The 17,008-nt window shown below is 44.5% G+C and overlaps 1 protein-coding gene across 1 annotated transcript in view; it reads right to left on the bottom strand.

Moving 5' to 3' along the window:
- Positions 1–17,008, bottom strand: part of GATB (glutamyl-tRNA amidotransferase subunit B) — a 71,470-nt gene that overhangs the window by 29,850 nt on the left and 24,612 nt on the right. The window contains exons 3-7 of the mRNA XM_012783713.3: positions 12,284–12,397; positions 9,727–9,925; positions 9,149–9,271; positions 1,716–1,829; positions 39–123 (exon numbers count right to left, since the gene is read on the bottom strand). Coding sequence (XP_012639167.2) covers positions 39–123; positions 1,716–1,829; positions 9,149–9,271; positions 9,727–9,925; positions 12,284–12,397 — 635 coding nt within the window. The remainder of the gene's footprint in view (positions 1–38; positions 124–1,715; positions 1,830–9,148; positions 9,272–9,726; positions 9,926–12,283; positions 12,398–17,008) is intronic.

Genomic DNA, 17,008 nt, shown 5'->3' with positions numbered 1-17,008 from the left:
ACCTGGCTGTGGTCAAGGTGCTCTCAACACAAACTCACCCCAACTTGTAATCAAATGAGCGTGTTTCATTCAGAATTTCACCTCCATCCTCAAGTTCTTTGATTTGCCTCTGAATTTCATAGTCTAAGATAAACATAATAATTTAGTAACATATTTTGATTATACCTTTTATCCAGTTAAGCAATAATTACCTTTCTCAATCTTTAGGTTAAAAAATAATCAGGAAGAGGATTATTTACAATAATTCTTCCTTTAGATGCTGTACTTTCTTCTCACTGCCATCACAGAATATTGGTGTTGGGAAGGGCCTTGGGCCACCTGTTCAGTTTTTTGAGACAGGTCAGGTTCAGATTTAGGAATGCTGCCTAACACCAAGGGTTCCTACCCTGGGATCCATGGGTGGGCTTCAAAAGGTTCTGGTTACCCCCTGAGATTGTATACAGAATGAAAGGGTGTGCATATGGACATCTTCTGGAGAGAGTCCAGAATTTCCACTCTATTTTCAAAGGGACCTGTAAGCTGAAATGATTAAGAACCACAGCTCCATGCCACGCTCCTGCACCACTGAACAATGCAGGCTGTGGTCATCAAAACACAGCCATACTTGCTAAGCTGCTTTGTGAAAACAGCTTGAGTCTTCCCTTAATTCCCCATCCCACCATGCACCACACTCCCTCGCCCAAATCCAAACCCTTTTATCTCAGCTGCTAAGCAGCAGCTATGCCAAAATGTGTCAGTTTTTGCTCCTCATCTCCTGACTCCAATGCTGTCCTTGGTTGACCCGAGATGAAGGCTGAAAGGCCCAACTAGGGAGAAAAAGGTGGTGGAAAAATCACAGGCTTGGAGGATTCAGCCCATGATAGTAAAGCTTCAGTTCTTCCAGTCTGAGTCAGACCACAGGCAGAATTCTCTCTTAGGCTGTTCCTCCTAAGAGTACTTCAGAGGACAAGAGAAGGTTGGGGACGGCCAAAAACATGCCGGGGTCTTCTTTGTAACTCATTATACATTCATCTATCCAAAACCTGTTTGCTTGTTTTCTTATGTTACCTTCACTGTCTCTTAAAATAATGGGTCCCAGAACACTACCACCTTCAAGGTGAAGTGGAGCTTTCTTCCATCTGTTCCAAGCCGTCCCTCACAAACTTGGGTTATAAGGGTTTTCCCTGACTCAAACCTTTTACGGCTTCAGAAACACAGATTGTGTCCCCTTTTAGAGCCAGAAGAGTTCACTGTCTGTAATCTGTCTTCCTATGGGGACCTTCTCCTTCCTTTCTCCCTGGAAGTCTATTCCCCTCCCCTGGAAGTGGCTTTGAATTCAAGTTGCTTTGAACAGAATGTGTTGGAATGGTAGCTGTGAGTTCTACAGCTTAGGACTCAAGAGGCCTTAAGGCCTTGGTCCTCCTGAAAGGCTCCCACAGCCACACAAGAAAGCCCCAGCTAGGCAAGTGAATGAAGGAAGACTATGTGGGTAAAGATGCCTGGCCGACACCTGGCACCAAGGTCCCCCGTGTGACAAGCTGCCTCACACCCTTTGTGTCAGCTGCCTGCCACTTTCCCACAGCCGCAGGAGTGAGGCGAGGCAGGACCAGCAGAAGAACCACCCAATCCAGAGAACTGTGAAATTGAAAATGGCTACTGTGTGAGCCACAAGGTTTTGGGGTGGCTTGTTATCCAGCAAGAGACAGGTACAGCAGGAGGTAAGAGCTGACACTCACCTATGGCTTTGGCCAAGAACCTGATGCTATTGAGATTCTTCACCTCGGTTCGAACACCCAAAGGCTCCCCAGGGTGATGCACGGATACGTTGGCATCCACTCTCAACTGGCCTTCTGGAAGCAGAGGGAAAAAAAACGGCTCTTTAGAAATTATATGAGGCAACCTGGTCTTTTATAAAGTGGGAGAGTGTGAAAGGAAGCAATATCTCACTCTACGTGCTATGTCATCAGAACAACCTAGCTTTAGAAAAGGTGCGGCTGGTTCTGAAGTCCATGGCTGGTACTTCTGTACACCTGAGAGGAGTTACAGTCCCAAGGCATCTGAGGGGTGTGCCTGAACGTGTGTGTATATTGATAAGCACACACAGAAGAGAAGAAAATTTCTGGATATACCAGTTAGGAGGATCTAATTTCTTTTGTGTGAAATAAGAAAAACAGCACTATTAAAATGGAGATTTACTCTGCAGTTTTATTTTGAAGTTTTTTTGAAACTGTCAAAGCTGAGTTGGGAGGAAGGCCTCAAAAATGATTATCTGATAACCTTACCCTGCTCTCCAAAGGAATGTGGATTTCTAACAGTGATTCCAGGAGATTTATAAGAGAGTCCTTGAGAATTTACAGCTCAAGGGCAAGAGCTGAAACCTGGCTTTTCCCCTCCTCCTTCTCCCAGGTACTGTAATAATCTCTTCCTTCCGCAAACTAGACTCTGAATCCTTTCTGATGGCCGCAAGGATCTGCCGCAGCAGAAAGACAGCGCTGCTAGGAAGTGGGACTATGGTGGGACGCCGAGAGGGCAGACCCTATCCTGGAACACCTTCTCTGAACCCAAAGCCCCTTTGGATTAGCAGCAACGACTCCTAAAGAAGCAGGTAACATGTGGAGAGGACTAAAAGGCTCTTGAGGACGAGAGAGATGAAGATAAGAAATAATCCACATTTTGCACCTTACAAAGTAACGCTCAAATGCTCTATTCTCTAATTTCATTACATTAAAATGCTGAATTTTATTTTCCTAGGTAAGTTTTTAAATTAAGAAGTAATCTGCCAAACCTGAGTGTCTTGATGGGGTGAATAAATTCATTTTCTAAGATTTCACAGTAAAAACATATTAAAATAATAAAATAGTATAAAACAATTCCATGCCAGGAAAAGGAGCCCTTTGGAACTGGTTCTCTGTCGTTCTCCCAGCGTGAGCTTGGCGCTCAAGCCTGCACTGCCTTCCGCCTGCCCTTTACCCAGCTCACACGCTACATGGCTCCAACTGCCACTCTGGACAGTCAGGGAAAAGACGCCTTTCAGCTCAGAAATTACTCTAGCACTCTATCTCCAGCACTGACTTCTCAACATTTTTACAAAAGTTCTATAGCCCCTTATTTTTAATCACCTTGTGGACAAGTTGTGCTTATCTGAATCTCAAGAAGTCTCAACTATTCCTCATACCATCAGACTCTCGGTCTGGGAACCCCGAAGTCATCCTCCACTTCTCTGTTCTCTTTGCCCCTTAAATCCAAACTGACAATTACAACCTATCCTGTCTTCCCTCCAAACATCCCTCATATTTGTCACTTCCTTTCCATGTCCCCTGCTGCCGCCCTCACCCGAGGTCTCGGAACTGCAGGCCTAGGTTACAGGATCACATCCTGACTCGACGTGGCAATGCCTCCTTGTCCTGTCACCCGCGACATGGCTGCGACTTGCACCCCACCGCGACACAGTTTTCATCATTCCTGTTGCTCACTCAAGCACACAGGCAGTTTCCACTGGATTACTTCATCCCCTCTGCTTGGTATACAAGAGCGCTCATCTGGTCTCAGGTGATATGATGTATATTTTCCCAATGCTCATTCCGAGAGAAAGCTCTCCTCCAGGCAGGGCAGCCTTCTGCACGCAACTCCCTGTCTACTCCCATCAGTGTTACTGTCCCTCTCTTCAACCTCTGCTCATCCTTCAAGGTTTGTTAGCTCCTTCTCCTGAAACCTTCACCAATAAGCTAGCCTCCACTGATGGGTCCTCGGAACTCCCAGAAGATACACAGTCTACACCACAGAACTTAGTCTGTGACTCGAGTCTACTGTGCATTAGCCTTTTCTCTCAGACCAGAATGGAAGGCCCCTGAGGACTGGTCAGGTTTTCATCCCCTCTTGCCTTCTCAGGGATATCACTCTTTCAGTTACCTCCTTCCCCACACCAGGCATTAACCTCTTCCTCAGAATTCCCTCGGATATAGACACATGCAATAATATGTCTCATTTTGAAAAGAAATCCAAATCCCAAAACCTACTCCCTTGAACCCAATTCTCAATCCATTAGTCATTCCGCTATGGTTTCTCTGGCTTCCTTTTTGGCAAAGTTTCTCAAACAAGTTTTGTTTGCATATATTGGCTCTACTGTCTCATCTCCCATTTACTCCTAAACCCACCTCAGCCTGGCTTCTGCCCCACCTCTCTGAAAATGCCCTTGTCAGAATTGCCTTCTTTTTTATTTTTATCTTTTTAGAGACAGGGTCTCGCTGTCACTCAGGCTGGAGTGGAGTGGTGTAATCATACCTTGCTGTAACCACGAACTTCTGGGCTTGAGAGTTCCTCCTGCCTTAGCCTCCCAAATAGCTGGGACTACAGGCATGCGCCACCATGCTTGGCTAATTTTTAAAAAATTATTTTATAGAGATGGGATCTTGCTAAGTTGCCCAGGTTGGTCTTGAGCTCCTGGCCCCAAGTGATCCTCCCCACTTGGCCTCTAATCCACTCTCTTGGTTTTCCTCCTACCTTCCTGGATGCTATTTCTGTTTCCCTTGCTAGTGCCTTCTTTCCCATCCAAACTCAGGGCCCTCTTCCTTGCTTACACTCTCTGTGCAGGGGTATGTGGTTTTAAACCCCACCCAAGTGCTGATGATGCTACAATCTCTCTCCTCTGCCCAGACCTCTCTGAGCTCCACACTTACACCTCCAATATCCACTTGATGCCTCCACTTGGAGGCCTCACAGGCATCTCAATTTCCAAAACTAAATCTTTATTTGCCTTCACAAAAACAATCTTGTCCTTATCTTCCAATTTCAGGAAACAGCACCCCCATAGCTCTCCAAACTTCCTTGAAAGCATCCTTGCTTTTTCCTGTCTCTTACCCCCATATCAGCCTGTTACAAATCCTGTTACTTCTAAAAACCATCTTGAATCTACACATCTCTCCATCTTCACTGCCACCAGCACCATCCAAAACAGCATCATCTTCCATCTAAACTACTGCAAAAGCTTCTCAAATGGTTTCCTGGCTTCTATTCTTACCCTTCTAAAATCCACCTCCCACAGAGCAGCCAGAGTGGTTTTCTAAAACGTTAATCAGACTACGTCATTCCCTTACTTAAAAAACTTTTCAATGATTTCCCATTGGGCTTGGGTTGAAATCTAAACTTCTTGCTCTTATCTGTAATCTACCCCTTGCCTACCTTTACAGTGTCATCTGATGCCACTGCTTCTTAGGCTTCCCCGCAGTGGCCTTGTGTCACCTTGCTCATCTCTCATTCTAAACTCTCTCAGCTCAGGGCCTTTCCCTCAGCAGTTCCCTGGAATGCTCATCCCCTGGTTCTATGCTACCTGGGGCCGTGAGTCATCTTTCAGATCTTATATAAAGTCACCTCCTCTGAGAGGCGTTAAAAAACAACATCATCACCTCCCAGCGTTACTCTGTATTACTACAGCACCCCATTTATTTCCTTGAAGCACCTGTCACTATAATTATTTTATTTGTTTATATATTTGGCTCCTTCATGAATATAAGCTCTCTGTGGCAGCAACAGTGTCTTTTTCAGAACCCAGGGCTGGATCTGGCACATGGTGATTGTTCAATAAATTAAACCTTACTGAATGATGAATGCCCAAACTGGCATTTTCCCGAACAATGAGTAAGCAGACGGGTTTCTATGCCACTGTAGGTTCCTGATAAGTTCTAAAATTCTGTGTGAATAGGACTAATCTACAGTTGGAATCATCTGAAAGGCCCATTAAGCTCAAAGGAAAACTTCCAAAGTATCCTGAGCTCTGCTCGATCAGATCTCAATACTTGGGAGACAACTGTTTTTGAACTCAGGGAACCATGAATTGGACCTTACCTGCTTTTAAAAATGAAACTATCTTTCACAACTTAGAATTCTAATTTGGAAGAGGAATGAAAGTATGAATTTCAGTCTCTCCCAGAGAAGAGACCATACTACATAAATATCTGAGAGGAATCGTTTAGTGTCCCGCAGTGTTGAAAGAGAGTTCGCTAACCTGGATTCAAATGCAGTATCGCACATTAACAAAAGACGTGCTATCCAGTGAGGACAAAATACCTTTTAAACAAATTAAGTTAAATTGCCTCAAGTGCACAAAAGCCTTACCAGTTAGGTTTGCTTCAGTGCATTCTGTACCACTGAGGGAGAACCTTCATTCACACATCATGAGAATGTTATCAAGCTCAATTTCTGTCTTCTAGAAGTAGAGATTTGAAACAGCAAAACTAAAAAACTATACCACTGAGCACAGTGATACAGAGCAGTTTCATATTTTTCCCTAAAACACATTTACACAACAGTAACAGAATAGCAGGACAGAAAACTGTTTCTGCAGACAGCAGGGTCCTGAGGATACGGTGGGAAGGTCTACTAAGCTATCTTGTTCTGATCGCTGAACGCTCTCCAAAACTAAAATAACAAGTTTTGACAAGAAAATAACGTGACCAAATTTTATTGCCTATATATCACAAAGGTCATTCATCCACATGAGTGGTGATTCCATAAAAGTACTACTACTTATTATTGTTAATGAAAGCACATCACATTTACCCAGCAGGGGCTCTTTGCCAGACCCTGTGCTAAGTTTCATATTCATTATCACATTCATCCCCTGCAATATAGCTTAATGACAAAGCCACTTAGACATTCCTGAGGCATTTCAAACTTAACATACTCAAAATGGAATTCCCTGTTTGCTCCTTAAATCATTCCTCTCATGCAGCTCCCCTAATTCTATCTGACGACCTCTTTGGTTTCTTCTTGACTCTTTCCAGACACAATTATTTGGGAGCTTGCTTTTATAAGTGTAGAGAGTAAAGCTCAGAGAAATCAAATAACTTGCCCAGGCTCCTGCAGTTACAAGTTGCAGGACAGGATTCCAACACGGGCCTGGGACCTCAGAGTCCTCAGCATCTACATTCTGCCAGATTGCCTAAATTGACACTGTGGCTGTCATGGCACTGCCATGGCTGCCACTAGGAAGCAGTATGGTGCTGTGCTTAAAGGGCTTTTGGAGTTAGATGCATCTGGGCTCAAATCCCAGCTATCCAGCTCTGTCACTTCTTGTGAGCCCTGGGCAAATAACCCAACCTCTCTAAGCTTCAGTTTCCTCATCTGCAAACAGGCACAATACCACCTATTTCTCAGAAATGTCGTAAAGTTTAAATGAGATAATAAATTAATTTGAAAATGCTTAGTGAACTGATGAGCACATACTGAACGTTCCAACTGGTAGATATTATTAGTGTTGAAACGCTTATTATGTCTACATCTGTACATTCAACTCCATGAGCTGCTCTGAGGTTTTCCTCAACGGTGGCAAAATGCTGTCCACTGAGAAGGAAATGACTTGGAACCTGGGCTGAGCTGGTCCATGCTCATTAGCAAAACTATCAGGAACTCACTGAGTCACAGCCCAGAACAATTTAGGCCTCATTCCAAAAGCACCCTGGGTGTCCACTAGTCTTCAATGCCACCTTTTCAGGGTGGCCCCCAGCTCCCCAGCTGTAGGCTCCAATGCCAACACAGTGGTCCTATGGGGATGGGACAGAAGAACAGGCAAAAGAGATGGGGCTGATAAAATGCTACCAGCACCAAGAAGCTGGCCCCCTGCAGACTCATGGCAGACCTTAGCTCTCCATAGCACTTTAGAACAACCAAAGGCACTTGGCTGCTGTGCTAGAAGCAAAGCTGTTGGATTTGTATTTAAAAGGAACAAAAAAATGTCACAACAAATGAGATTTAATGAACACTCTCAGCTGTCACTGACTGATGAGTTCTTGCCATTATGGTTTATCTCTTGGCAAGGAACCAGATGGGAGTATTTCTCGCTAACAGGTGGCCTATTTATTACCCCATAGGGTTGGTAGGAATCACAGTTATTTTGAAGAAGAATGGGATAATAAAAACTTTCTTAAAGCAACAGAGAATCAACACTTGGAGCATAAGTGGATAACCATCCAACCTGCCCATATTTCATTTATGTTTGGTGGGTAAAAAAGGCAGCATGAGTGATAAATCTAAAATGGAGAATTCTCTTACTCTAAAACAGAGAAGCATCTCTATAAAGCAAACTTGTAGGCAGCTAACCTTTACGCCATTCAAACTCATGTGCCTGTGCTTTTCCAGTCTTTAGCCCAAAGCAGAGAGCAAATAAGCAAGTTCTGTCTTCAGATTCAACTTGTACCAGGGTTCTGATATTACAATTTGTTGCTTGTGAAATGTCCTATGTGACAAATGTGGCATTACAGATCCAGAAGTCCCTCTGTAACATGCAAATACATTATGTGACATGCTAAGGTTGGTAAATAATATTATGTACTAGCAAGGAAATGAACATCACCACTGACGGCATTTCCCAGGCACCCCCTGTAACCACTGTTCTGTGCTAGGGAAAAATACAATTGTATATTAAGAACCTGAATTCTGTCCCCACTCCATCAGGGAGTGCTCTGAGGAGGGTACAAATTTTTAAAAAGTCCCTGGGAACAGAAAATAGGGGAAAACCCTGGACAAGACCAGCCTTTAGGGACTTACGGGAGGGTGATGCAGCACTAGGCGAGAGTCAAGAAGAAATTGTACTTGACCAACACTTGTGATCTTTACATCTGTTTTCTTGGTCCCAAGGTGCAAGTGTTTCTTTTGCTTGGTTTAGTTTCCTACTATATTTTTACTGAATTTAAGATTTTATCTCAGGTTAAAGTTTTGTGCAATCATAATCTTGGCTTACAGTCAATATAATTTGGCTTCAGCTGTACATGGATGAAAATTCTATAGAAGAAGGAAAAGAAACAAACCAAAAGGAAAAGCAGCAACTAGCAACTCAGTGCTACCTATACAGAACTCACAAACTCAGAATTATTCTCAATAAGCACATGTCTTCTTCCTGAGAAAGATTAAACTGTTCAAACCCATAATTTCATTATGGCCTCAGTGTCTCTGCACTGCTGTTGTTTGTGTGTTTATATTTGATTTGGGGCCCAGAAAAGAATCCAAGGAAAATTCTAACAAAAAAAAGCAAAACAGGAGTGCAAAAGGCTAGGGTGAAAAAAAAGACATGAACAATATCAATATAAGTGATAGCGAAAAACAAAACTCAAGTCAGAGAGCAGCAGGAATCAGGAAGGGAGAAGGGAGAGAAGGACCTTGCTTCTGTGACTTCTACCTGCCATGTTTGCCTGGCTGGTCCCCAGGGCTTGAAGTATCAGCTGCAGCTCCCTGACAGCTGTTGCTGCCTCTTCTCCACAGGACAGGTCGGGCTCCAGGACCAATTCCAGAAGGCCAATGCCTACCAAAGAGAAGCATAGTCAGACCGACTGGAGCTCTCTAATCACACCAGCAGATACATTAGGCTGAAGTCTTAGGAAAACCCTGCAATGCTGAAAGACTCTCAAAGTGGTTCCAGCCTCTCAATCACTTCTCTCTTTCCTCCCACTTTTTGATTTCTAACTTTAGTTCATTTCTTTTAATGTCTGCTTAACTTACCCAGCTGTTGGGCCCGTGACTGGGTGGATGAGTCTGTAATTTTAGGGGAGAATTATTTGCAAGCCCCACAGTAATCACAGTTCAAGCCGTGCTCACTGCCAATACCAATGCTGATATTTTGATCTCCATCTGTCAGGCTCCTGGGCCTGCTTTCTCTTCTCACTTAGTTTGGGAAAACTCTAGAAGGGAGGAAAGTTGCCTAAAACCCAAGAACTGAGGTGGCTGGAAGGAGAAGTGATGAGAATACTCCAAGCCTACCCGCCCTGTTCAAATCAACGAGCGTCTGCGACCTCAGGTCGTCGTGGAGGCTTTTGCCACTGTCTTGCTCCAGCTGGATCTGCTTGACCCTCACTGTCCTGGCGGTCACCTGCCTCCGCGTCTTCCCCACGCAGATGCCATACGTCAGGCTCCCATTCACAGCGATCGGCAGCCTCTGCTGGGTGATTTGGTAGCCTGCCTGCACACAAACGTGGGCCACACAGTCACCAGTCCATGAATAAAAGCAGGATCCAGTTACCTATTCCCCTTAATGTCACACAACTACAGGCTAACTTTAAACAAAACAACATAAAGTATAAAAGAAAAAAGGAAAAGGAGGAGAACAATCAGTTCATGCAACTGAGGCATCACATCAATTCAGCCCGGTTGTTTCTGCTCTGGCTGTCACACCCTGGCCCTCCCCGAGCCCCCGCTCCCAATTACAATGCAGCAACTACCACGAATCCCCTCATCCTTACCGAAATGTTGTTTTGGGGAATGACAATAATCTCATTGTCAGGGGCCCCTAAGAAAAGAATGTATTGTTTCCATTTAGCTCATTAGCCTAAACCCTGCATCTCATTACTGGGCTCCTGACAGATCCTCCTTATTAGGAAACGCTGGCTAAGCACTTTGCCATCTTCTCTCGACACAGTCAACAGCAGTTGCTGGTGTGTTTGAGCTTGTTTTGTTTCTGCTCTTTAAGTGAACCAATCATGCCAGATGCTCTCCCTGACCCAACTTACCTGGCTCTTCTAGCCAGAAAATGCTGTGGTCCTCGTATGCAGCTAATGGAAAGCACATAGCACTAAAATACTGATGGATCTCACAAAGACTCCCTCACATCCTCTAAGTGGAAGGGAGGAGTTAGTTTCAGGTGCACACGTGCATCAACACACACTGAAGAGACGGCAAGTCAATGAGGACAGCTAGAGAAGGACAGAGAGTGGTGGCTAAGGCACCTGCAGCACTCACTAAGTCCCAGATGCTATTCTCAGTGTCTTACATTCACAGTGAGTCCCACTGCAACCTATGAAGGAGGTACCAGGCACAGAGGGGTTAAGATCCTTGCCCAAAGCCACAGAGCTAGTAAGTATCAATGTCAGCACTTGAACTCAGATGGTCTGGCTTCAGAGTCTGCTCCTAGCCCCTAGGCCAGCCAGCAGTTTTTAAACTTTAGCTGCATCAGAAATACCAGTGTGCCTGTCAAAACACAAGACAGCTTGGATCTACCGCTAGGGTTTCTGATTCAGTAGGTCTAGGGTTGGGAGTGGGGGGAGGCTGAGAATTCATATTTTCAGTTCCCAGGAGATGCTAGTGCCCCGGGGACCACACTTTGAGAACCCTGCATGAGGCTAACTCATTTTCTATGCAGAGACAGGAAGTCTCAATTTGCAAAACTAAAGTCTGGGTAGGGTTGCCAGATAAAATACAGGATGTCCAGCTAAATTTGAATTTCAGATAATCAACACATACTTTAGTGTAAGTACTTCTCATAATAACAACTCTGGCTTATCTGAACTGTCTGGGCCAGAAAGGATAGAAAGCCAGAAATAACCAAAACATCTCATTTTAGTCACATATTGCTAAGTCACCCGCCTTAACCAAAGTGTCTGTCACTGTTAAAAGATGAAGAAATGCAGTTTAAGTCTTTCCACCCTACCAAGCAGTAGACTTGCTGAAAGGCTGGCAGCCAGGGGCAAAAAGCAGCAGCAACTGGAGAACTTGGGTCCTACTTACACATACATATTTTAATTCTGTTGCTGCCTTCACCCACTAAAAAACAGCTCAACCCCAATCTTCGGTTCAAGAGGAATGAGGTGAAACAATATTCTCACTATTGTTCCTTTAAACCTAAAGGAGAGTCACACACTAGAGGCTCAGATTAAACACAACATTATTTTGGGAAACCCAGTCAACATTTCAGTTTTGTTCCAGTTCAAAAGTATGAAAAATTGGGTCTCATCCATACTAGCCTGACCCAAAGAAACTTTTTAATTTTAAGAAAAAAGTAGGTAAAGATTGAGTCCACTGTTCAATTACTATTGTTAGTCCAGGTTTCCAGTTCATGTTTCTGCTTACTGTTGTCCACTTAATTGTTCCTTGTGAGACGACAGAAATGTCTCCAATGGAGACAGCCCTATGATGGGAACTTCAACTTAAAAGCAAGAACTCTCACCATGCCTACAGAGCTACAGTATGCATTTACCGTTGCATTGGCCACAGAGCTAGCTTTTGTGCTAACAGGCAATTAGCAGCAAATACCACGGCTAGCCCGAGCCTGAGAACACTGGCTTCTACTCCCTGTGCAATTATGAGCCAGCCACCAGAAGCATGAGGCTAAGCAAGGAGTCAGCAATCAGGACAATTGCATCCAATCTAGTGAACATTGGGGGGCACCTGCCTTCATCAAGGCCAGGCAGCGCTCCCTGCTGAGACGGACACAGTGCTGACGGGAAACACCAGGGGCACAGCCCCGCTTCCCCGCCTCAACCCCCCACAGCATGGCTGGCCCAGCTCCGAGAACTTACCAGGGTGGATCACAAAGCATACTTACAGGGAGGTCTGCATAGAAGTAGTGCTTCCTGTCAAACAAGGACTTCTTGTTTATGTGGCAGTTCAGAGCCAGGCCTGTCATCACAGCCGCTTCTACACACCTCCTGTTGAGAACCTATGGGAACACGGCACACAGTTCCTCTCAGAACCGCAGGCTGAACAAATGCTTCTCCCACACAGACATCCTCACTGAATATTCAATTTGGCCCTTCATCAGGCATTATCTCCGCTTCTCTGGGTGGGCAGCTCCAGCTCACAAGCAGACTCTGTCTGTCTGTGAATCAAGGACATGCCATAAAAAAGAAAATGCCTGCAGCAAGCACTGGGTCCCACTGGGCACTTAATGAACTGCCATACAAGGGACCCTCTCCTCCAATATCTGGCATCAAAGTTAATAGGAAGAGTCACAGAAAAGCTTAGTAGAATGGTTACTACACGGAATAAACCTAATCTCAAACAGCACAAGGAGCTGGTCAGGATATATGAGAGGCACCGATTCCTGAGAGGGGAGTCTTGAGGAGGGGTTGCTTCACTCTAACAGAAAAAGAATGAATGTCTGAAAACGACAGGGCTGCAGCCATTTCCTAAAGGGCTGGGACATGTGGCATAGCTGTCTCCCAGCTTTCAGTCCACACCTGGCCAGCTCCCTAGAAGTGGGGCCCGGACTCAATGTCGACTCCACACACAGACCGTCCCATGCTGCTGGCCTCTCCAGGGGCGTCCAGAACTTGGGCTCCTTCCGGACCCCACCCTGACCCACTTGCCAGAGTAAAGGACTAAGAAAAGGCTAGCAAACTTCCCAGCCCCAAAGGACGTGAATGGCTTTTAAGAACTATGGGAGTTTGAAACCTCATAGACAACTAGAGGTAACATGGTACAGGAGAAAGCATAAGATCTCAAGTCAGGACCAAATCCCACCTCTGCTATATGCGTGACTAGGAGCCTCAGCTTCTTCCTGTCTGAAATAGGGATTTGATATCTACCTTGCAGAGTGGATAACGCAATAGCTAGAACACCTGCCCAACAGCAGGGCTCAGTGGTTCATTTCCCTACTCTATTTTGGGGAATTTTTTGAGGATGTTGTGTTTGCTGAGGAGATATATTTTATTAGAATATTTATATTCTTTGGTGTATTTAGTATACTATTACTTATACAGATAAGGCTTTCTAGTTAAGCATTTTCACGTCCACCATTTTATTTCAGCCTCGCAGCAGGCAATCATGTAAAGAAGGAATCTGAATTATTCCAATGTCAGGTTAACAAAAAAGAAAACAGAAAACAAAAATTAAGACCTAAAGAGACTGAGAGACTTGCCCAAATCCACAGAGTTGGCAAGTGGTAAAGCCAGATGCAGAGCCCACATGTACCCCTGCCCAGAGGGTGGCAAATAGAATTTCTGTGGTTCAGGGACTAGCTCTCTGGGCTAGGATGATGAGTACTGACCAAACACACAGATTTTAAGAACAAATTTGTGTGACAAAATGTAAGGGACATCTCTATTTACTGACATATACAACCCCTGAAAGAAAACCCAAACAAATCTCCCTCCTATCACATCCCTCTTCCTTGTAACTCAGGTTACAAGATGGAGCCATCTCGGTTTCTATTTGGAGTTCTTCATTTTGCGCCTAATAATGTTGTCAGTTCTGCAGCAATAAAGGTTTTCAAGAAAAGACGTGTGAGGGGAACAGGATGCTCTAATTATTGATGTTTTCACTTGCTAATGTTTGGCATCTTACTGAACAGTTGTTACTGCAATACAAATATAGCTGGTGGAGAATCCTGCCAAATCCAAGCCCAGTGACTTGGGTCAAGGCACACAGAATGTGAAGCTGGAATCCTGGCCCTGAGCTTTGCTCCTCCTGGGGCTGGGCTGCAGTACGGGCTCAGCCTGTCTGCATGGTTCTGCTTTCTCCCTCTGCTTTTCTCACTCCCTCCGCTAGCCATGGTTTTTGTTCTCATTTTGGTCCAGTCTGGGCCTTTGGGGCCAACCTGCCTCCTCCTAGGCACGAAGAGAACCCAGGTTATCCTGTTTTTGAGGATGCATAACTTCCCTGTGCCTGTACCGTGAGGGCAGGAGAGCTGCGGGTGACCACAGACTCTTGCTGTGCCTGTGTGCACACAAGTGCTCAGGCACTTGATAAACCATCAGTACCCAGAGGATAAGAATGCAGTAAAACACACAAACATTACTGCGATACCGAATACTTTAATCTTTTTTTGATGATTTAGAAGGCATGAAGTACTTCAGGGTCAGAATTATAAGCATCAATCATCACACACTACAGTTGCACAGAGGGGCTAGTAAACAGAGAGTGCCAGTTAAAAGAATGCCAAGAAAAAAGAATTTATTAGGATCTTAGTCAAGCTGCTTGTGACAGATGGAGGTCCCGGTCAGCATGTTCTGAGGATAGGATGCAGAACTGGAAAATTCAGCTTGGGCCGTTTCCCTTTCAAAACATTTCTTAATGTCTATGATATACTAAACCTAGGGATACAGAAATAAATAGGACTCTGTCCCTGCCCTCAACTAATCTGCAGTGGTGACATGAACCTGCCAGCATCTCCAACATCCTTTCCAAGTTTGTCTTCCATACTAGGGTGATCCTGTAAAAATGCAAATCTTGTGACATTTTGTTGCCTAAAGTCCTACAATGGCCCCCAATGTTTCCATGATAAAGGCCAAGCTCTTACAGGATCTAGCTCCTGCTTACATCAATTTCATCTCCTACAACATCCCCATGCACCTATGGTCCAGCTCTCCTGCACAACCATGCTGACCTTCTGACTCTCCCTATTCTTAATCCCTTCAAAACTGCAGTGAGATGTGGCCACCTCTGTGAAGCCTTCCTTATTATCCTTTTTGTGTACCTCTTCTGACCTTCTACACCCTTACATTTGGGCTTGTATCATATTGGATTGAATTTGTTCACATATATTTCCATGCAATTGTAAAATTCATGTGGATGGGAACTGTCTGTTCATCCCTGTATCCCTGGAGGCTAATAAAGAACCTGAACAATAGTCCTGCTTAATTAATGTGTGTTAAACTCAAAGGAGGAAAGAGATGATGGGTAGTGGGGGAAGGTTTCAGAGAAGCCATGATGCCTGGGTCTCCTCTATGGCACTACCTGCCAAATGCTGGCCTTCCAACTTGTTTCTGAAAGTGTGCTGAAGTGACAACTGAGCATGTGTGATGTGATCAAACGTAGATAACTTGAAAACTCAGAAGACTACCTCGTCCTGAAGAAAGCATGTCCCAGAATTTCCGTTGTAATTAACTTAAGTGACTACAAAGGCTCTCTGGGTCAGCTTTAACAGCTGTCATGTGGAAGGAAAGCAACAGTCCTTGGCACCCACATAGCACGTCTGTCTCAGCCGAGCCTTTGGAGGCTTCCCTCTGGCTTCAGGAATGGTCAACAGTGAGAATTTATTGTGCACTGGCACTGCGTCAGAAGGCGAGCTAGGCACGTCACATACACTCGTCAATCCTCTTAGCAGTCCTAGGGTAGATACTATTATCCTCATCTTACAGATAACGAAGGGAACCAGAGAGATGAAGCTATTTGGCCAAGGTGACACATGTAAGTGGCAGAGCCAGAAAATCATACCCCAGAATGCAGGCTCTCAACTACTATGCTTTATCTTAAATCTTCAAAGAATAAAGTGTGATAGTGTTAGCTATCGAGACTACTAACGTCAAGCCGTAACTCCAGAGCAGCACCTCAACCCAAATCCCACTGCAAATAACTGAAGGCAGATACTGGTTCTAATGTTTTATTTTTTTCTTGCCAGTTTCTATGTCTAGAGGTTTGTTTCCAGATGATGAGCTCCCAGAGGGCAAACACTGTGTTCTTTTAAGTTTGTGAACACTCAATACTCAGTCTCTGGCATGTGAGGGCTGGGTAACGTGTGGGCCTATAGATTTTTCTCAATTAGCAGAAGACGTCCTATTGCTGGACTTCGGAAACTCTTAGATACAATCAATTAACCCATAAAATGATTTATCAAATAAGAAGTTGATTCTTATATTCAACAAGAAGAAAGTTGTGATATGTAGGGTAGAAGATGAGATGACTACACAGTGGATGGCAGAGAAACTGCGTAACTAGTAGAGAGACTAGGCAGATCACTGCCAGGAAAAGGATCTTAGGAGTGGTGGAGGGGGGAGTAGTGAGTGGTTTTTAAAAAGAGTCACTTGTCTGGCTTATTTGTAAAGCATGAGTAGCAGTGCAACAGCCATAGCTGGTTTGGAATCTAAAATACATACAGTGCATAAGGCAGCATAAACAACCCAGAAATGTGCATGAGACCTTCAAGGAGACATTGTGACCTCAATTTGAGAAAGTCTTCAAGTTTTGAGATTTATTTAGCCTAACCAAACAAGCATTCCCTGATCTCTGAGCACAATAGACCATCATTTAATGATAACTCCCAACACATTAAAAACACAATTGCCAGGTTCTACACATTCTACTTTCTTAATATAACTTGATTTCTTTTCCTTCCTACCCATATCCTCTGGATTAATTCAGGACTCTATTTAAATGGCACCCCTCCAGCCAGGCCTTCTGCAACTAACCCCCTGGCCAGAAGGCTTCTCTGCCTCTATTTCTAGCCTCCCGTCTAGTCTCTCTTCCAGAACCCTTCAAGAGTGACCTTTCTAAAAGGTAAGTCTGTTCATGGAATTCCTCTGCTTAAAACCCTTCTTCACTGCCCCCATCA

Source organism: Microcebus murinus, chromosome 15, assembly GCF_040939455.1.
Source record: "Microcebus murinus isolate Inina chromosome 15, M.murinus_Inina_mat1.0, whole genome shotgun sequence".
Taxonomy (NCBI): Eukaryota; Metazoa; Chordata; class Mammalia; order Primates; family Cheirogaleidae; genus Microcebus; species Microcebus murinus.
Note: the sequence above shows the minus strand (reverse complement) of the source record. Positions and strands in the feature narration are given on the sequence as shown.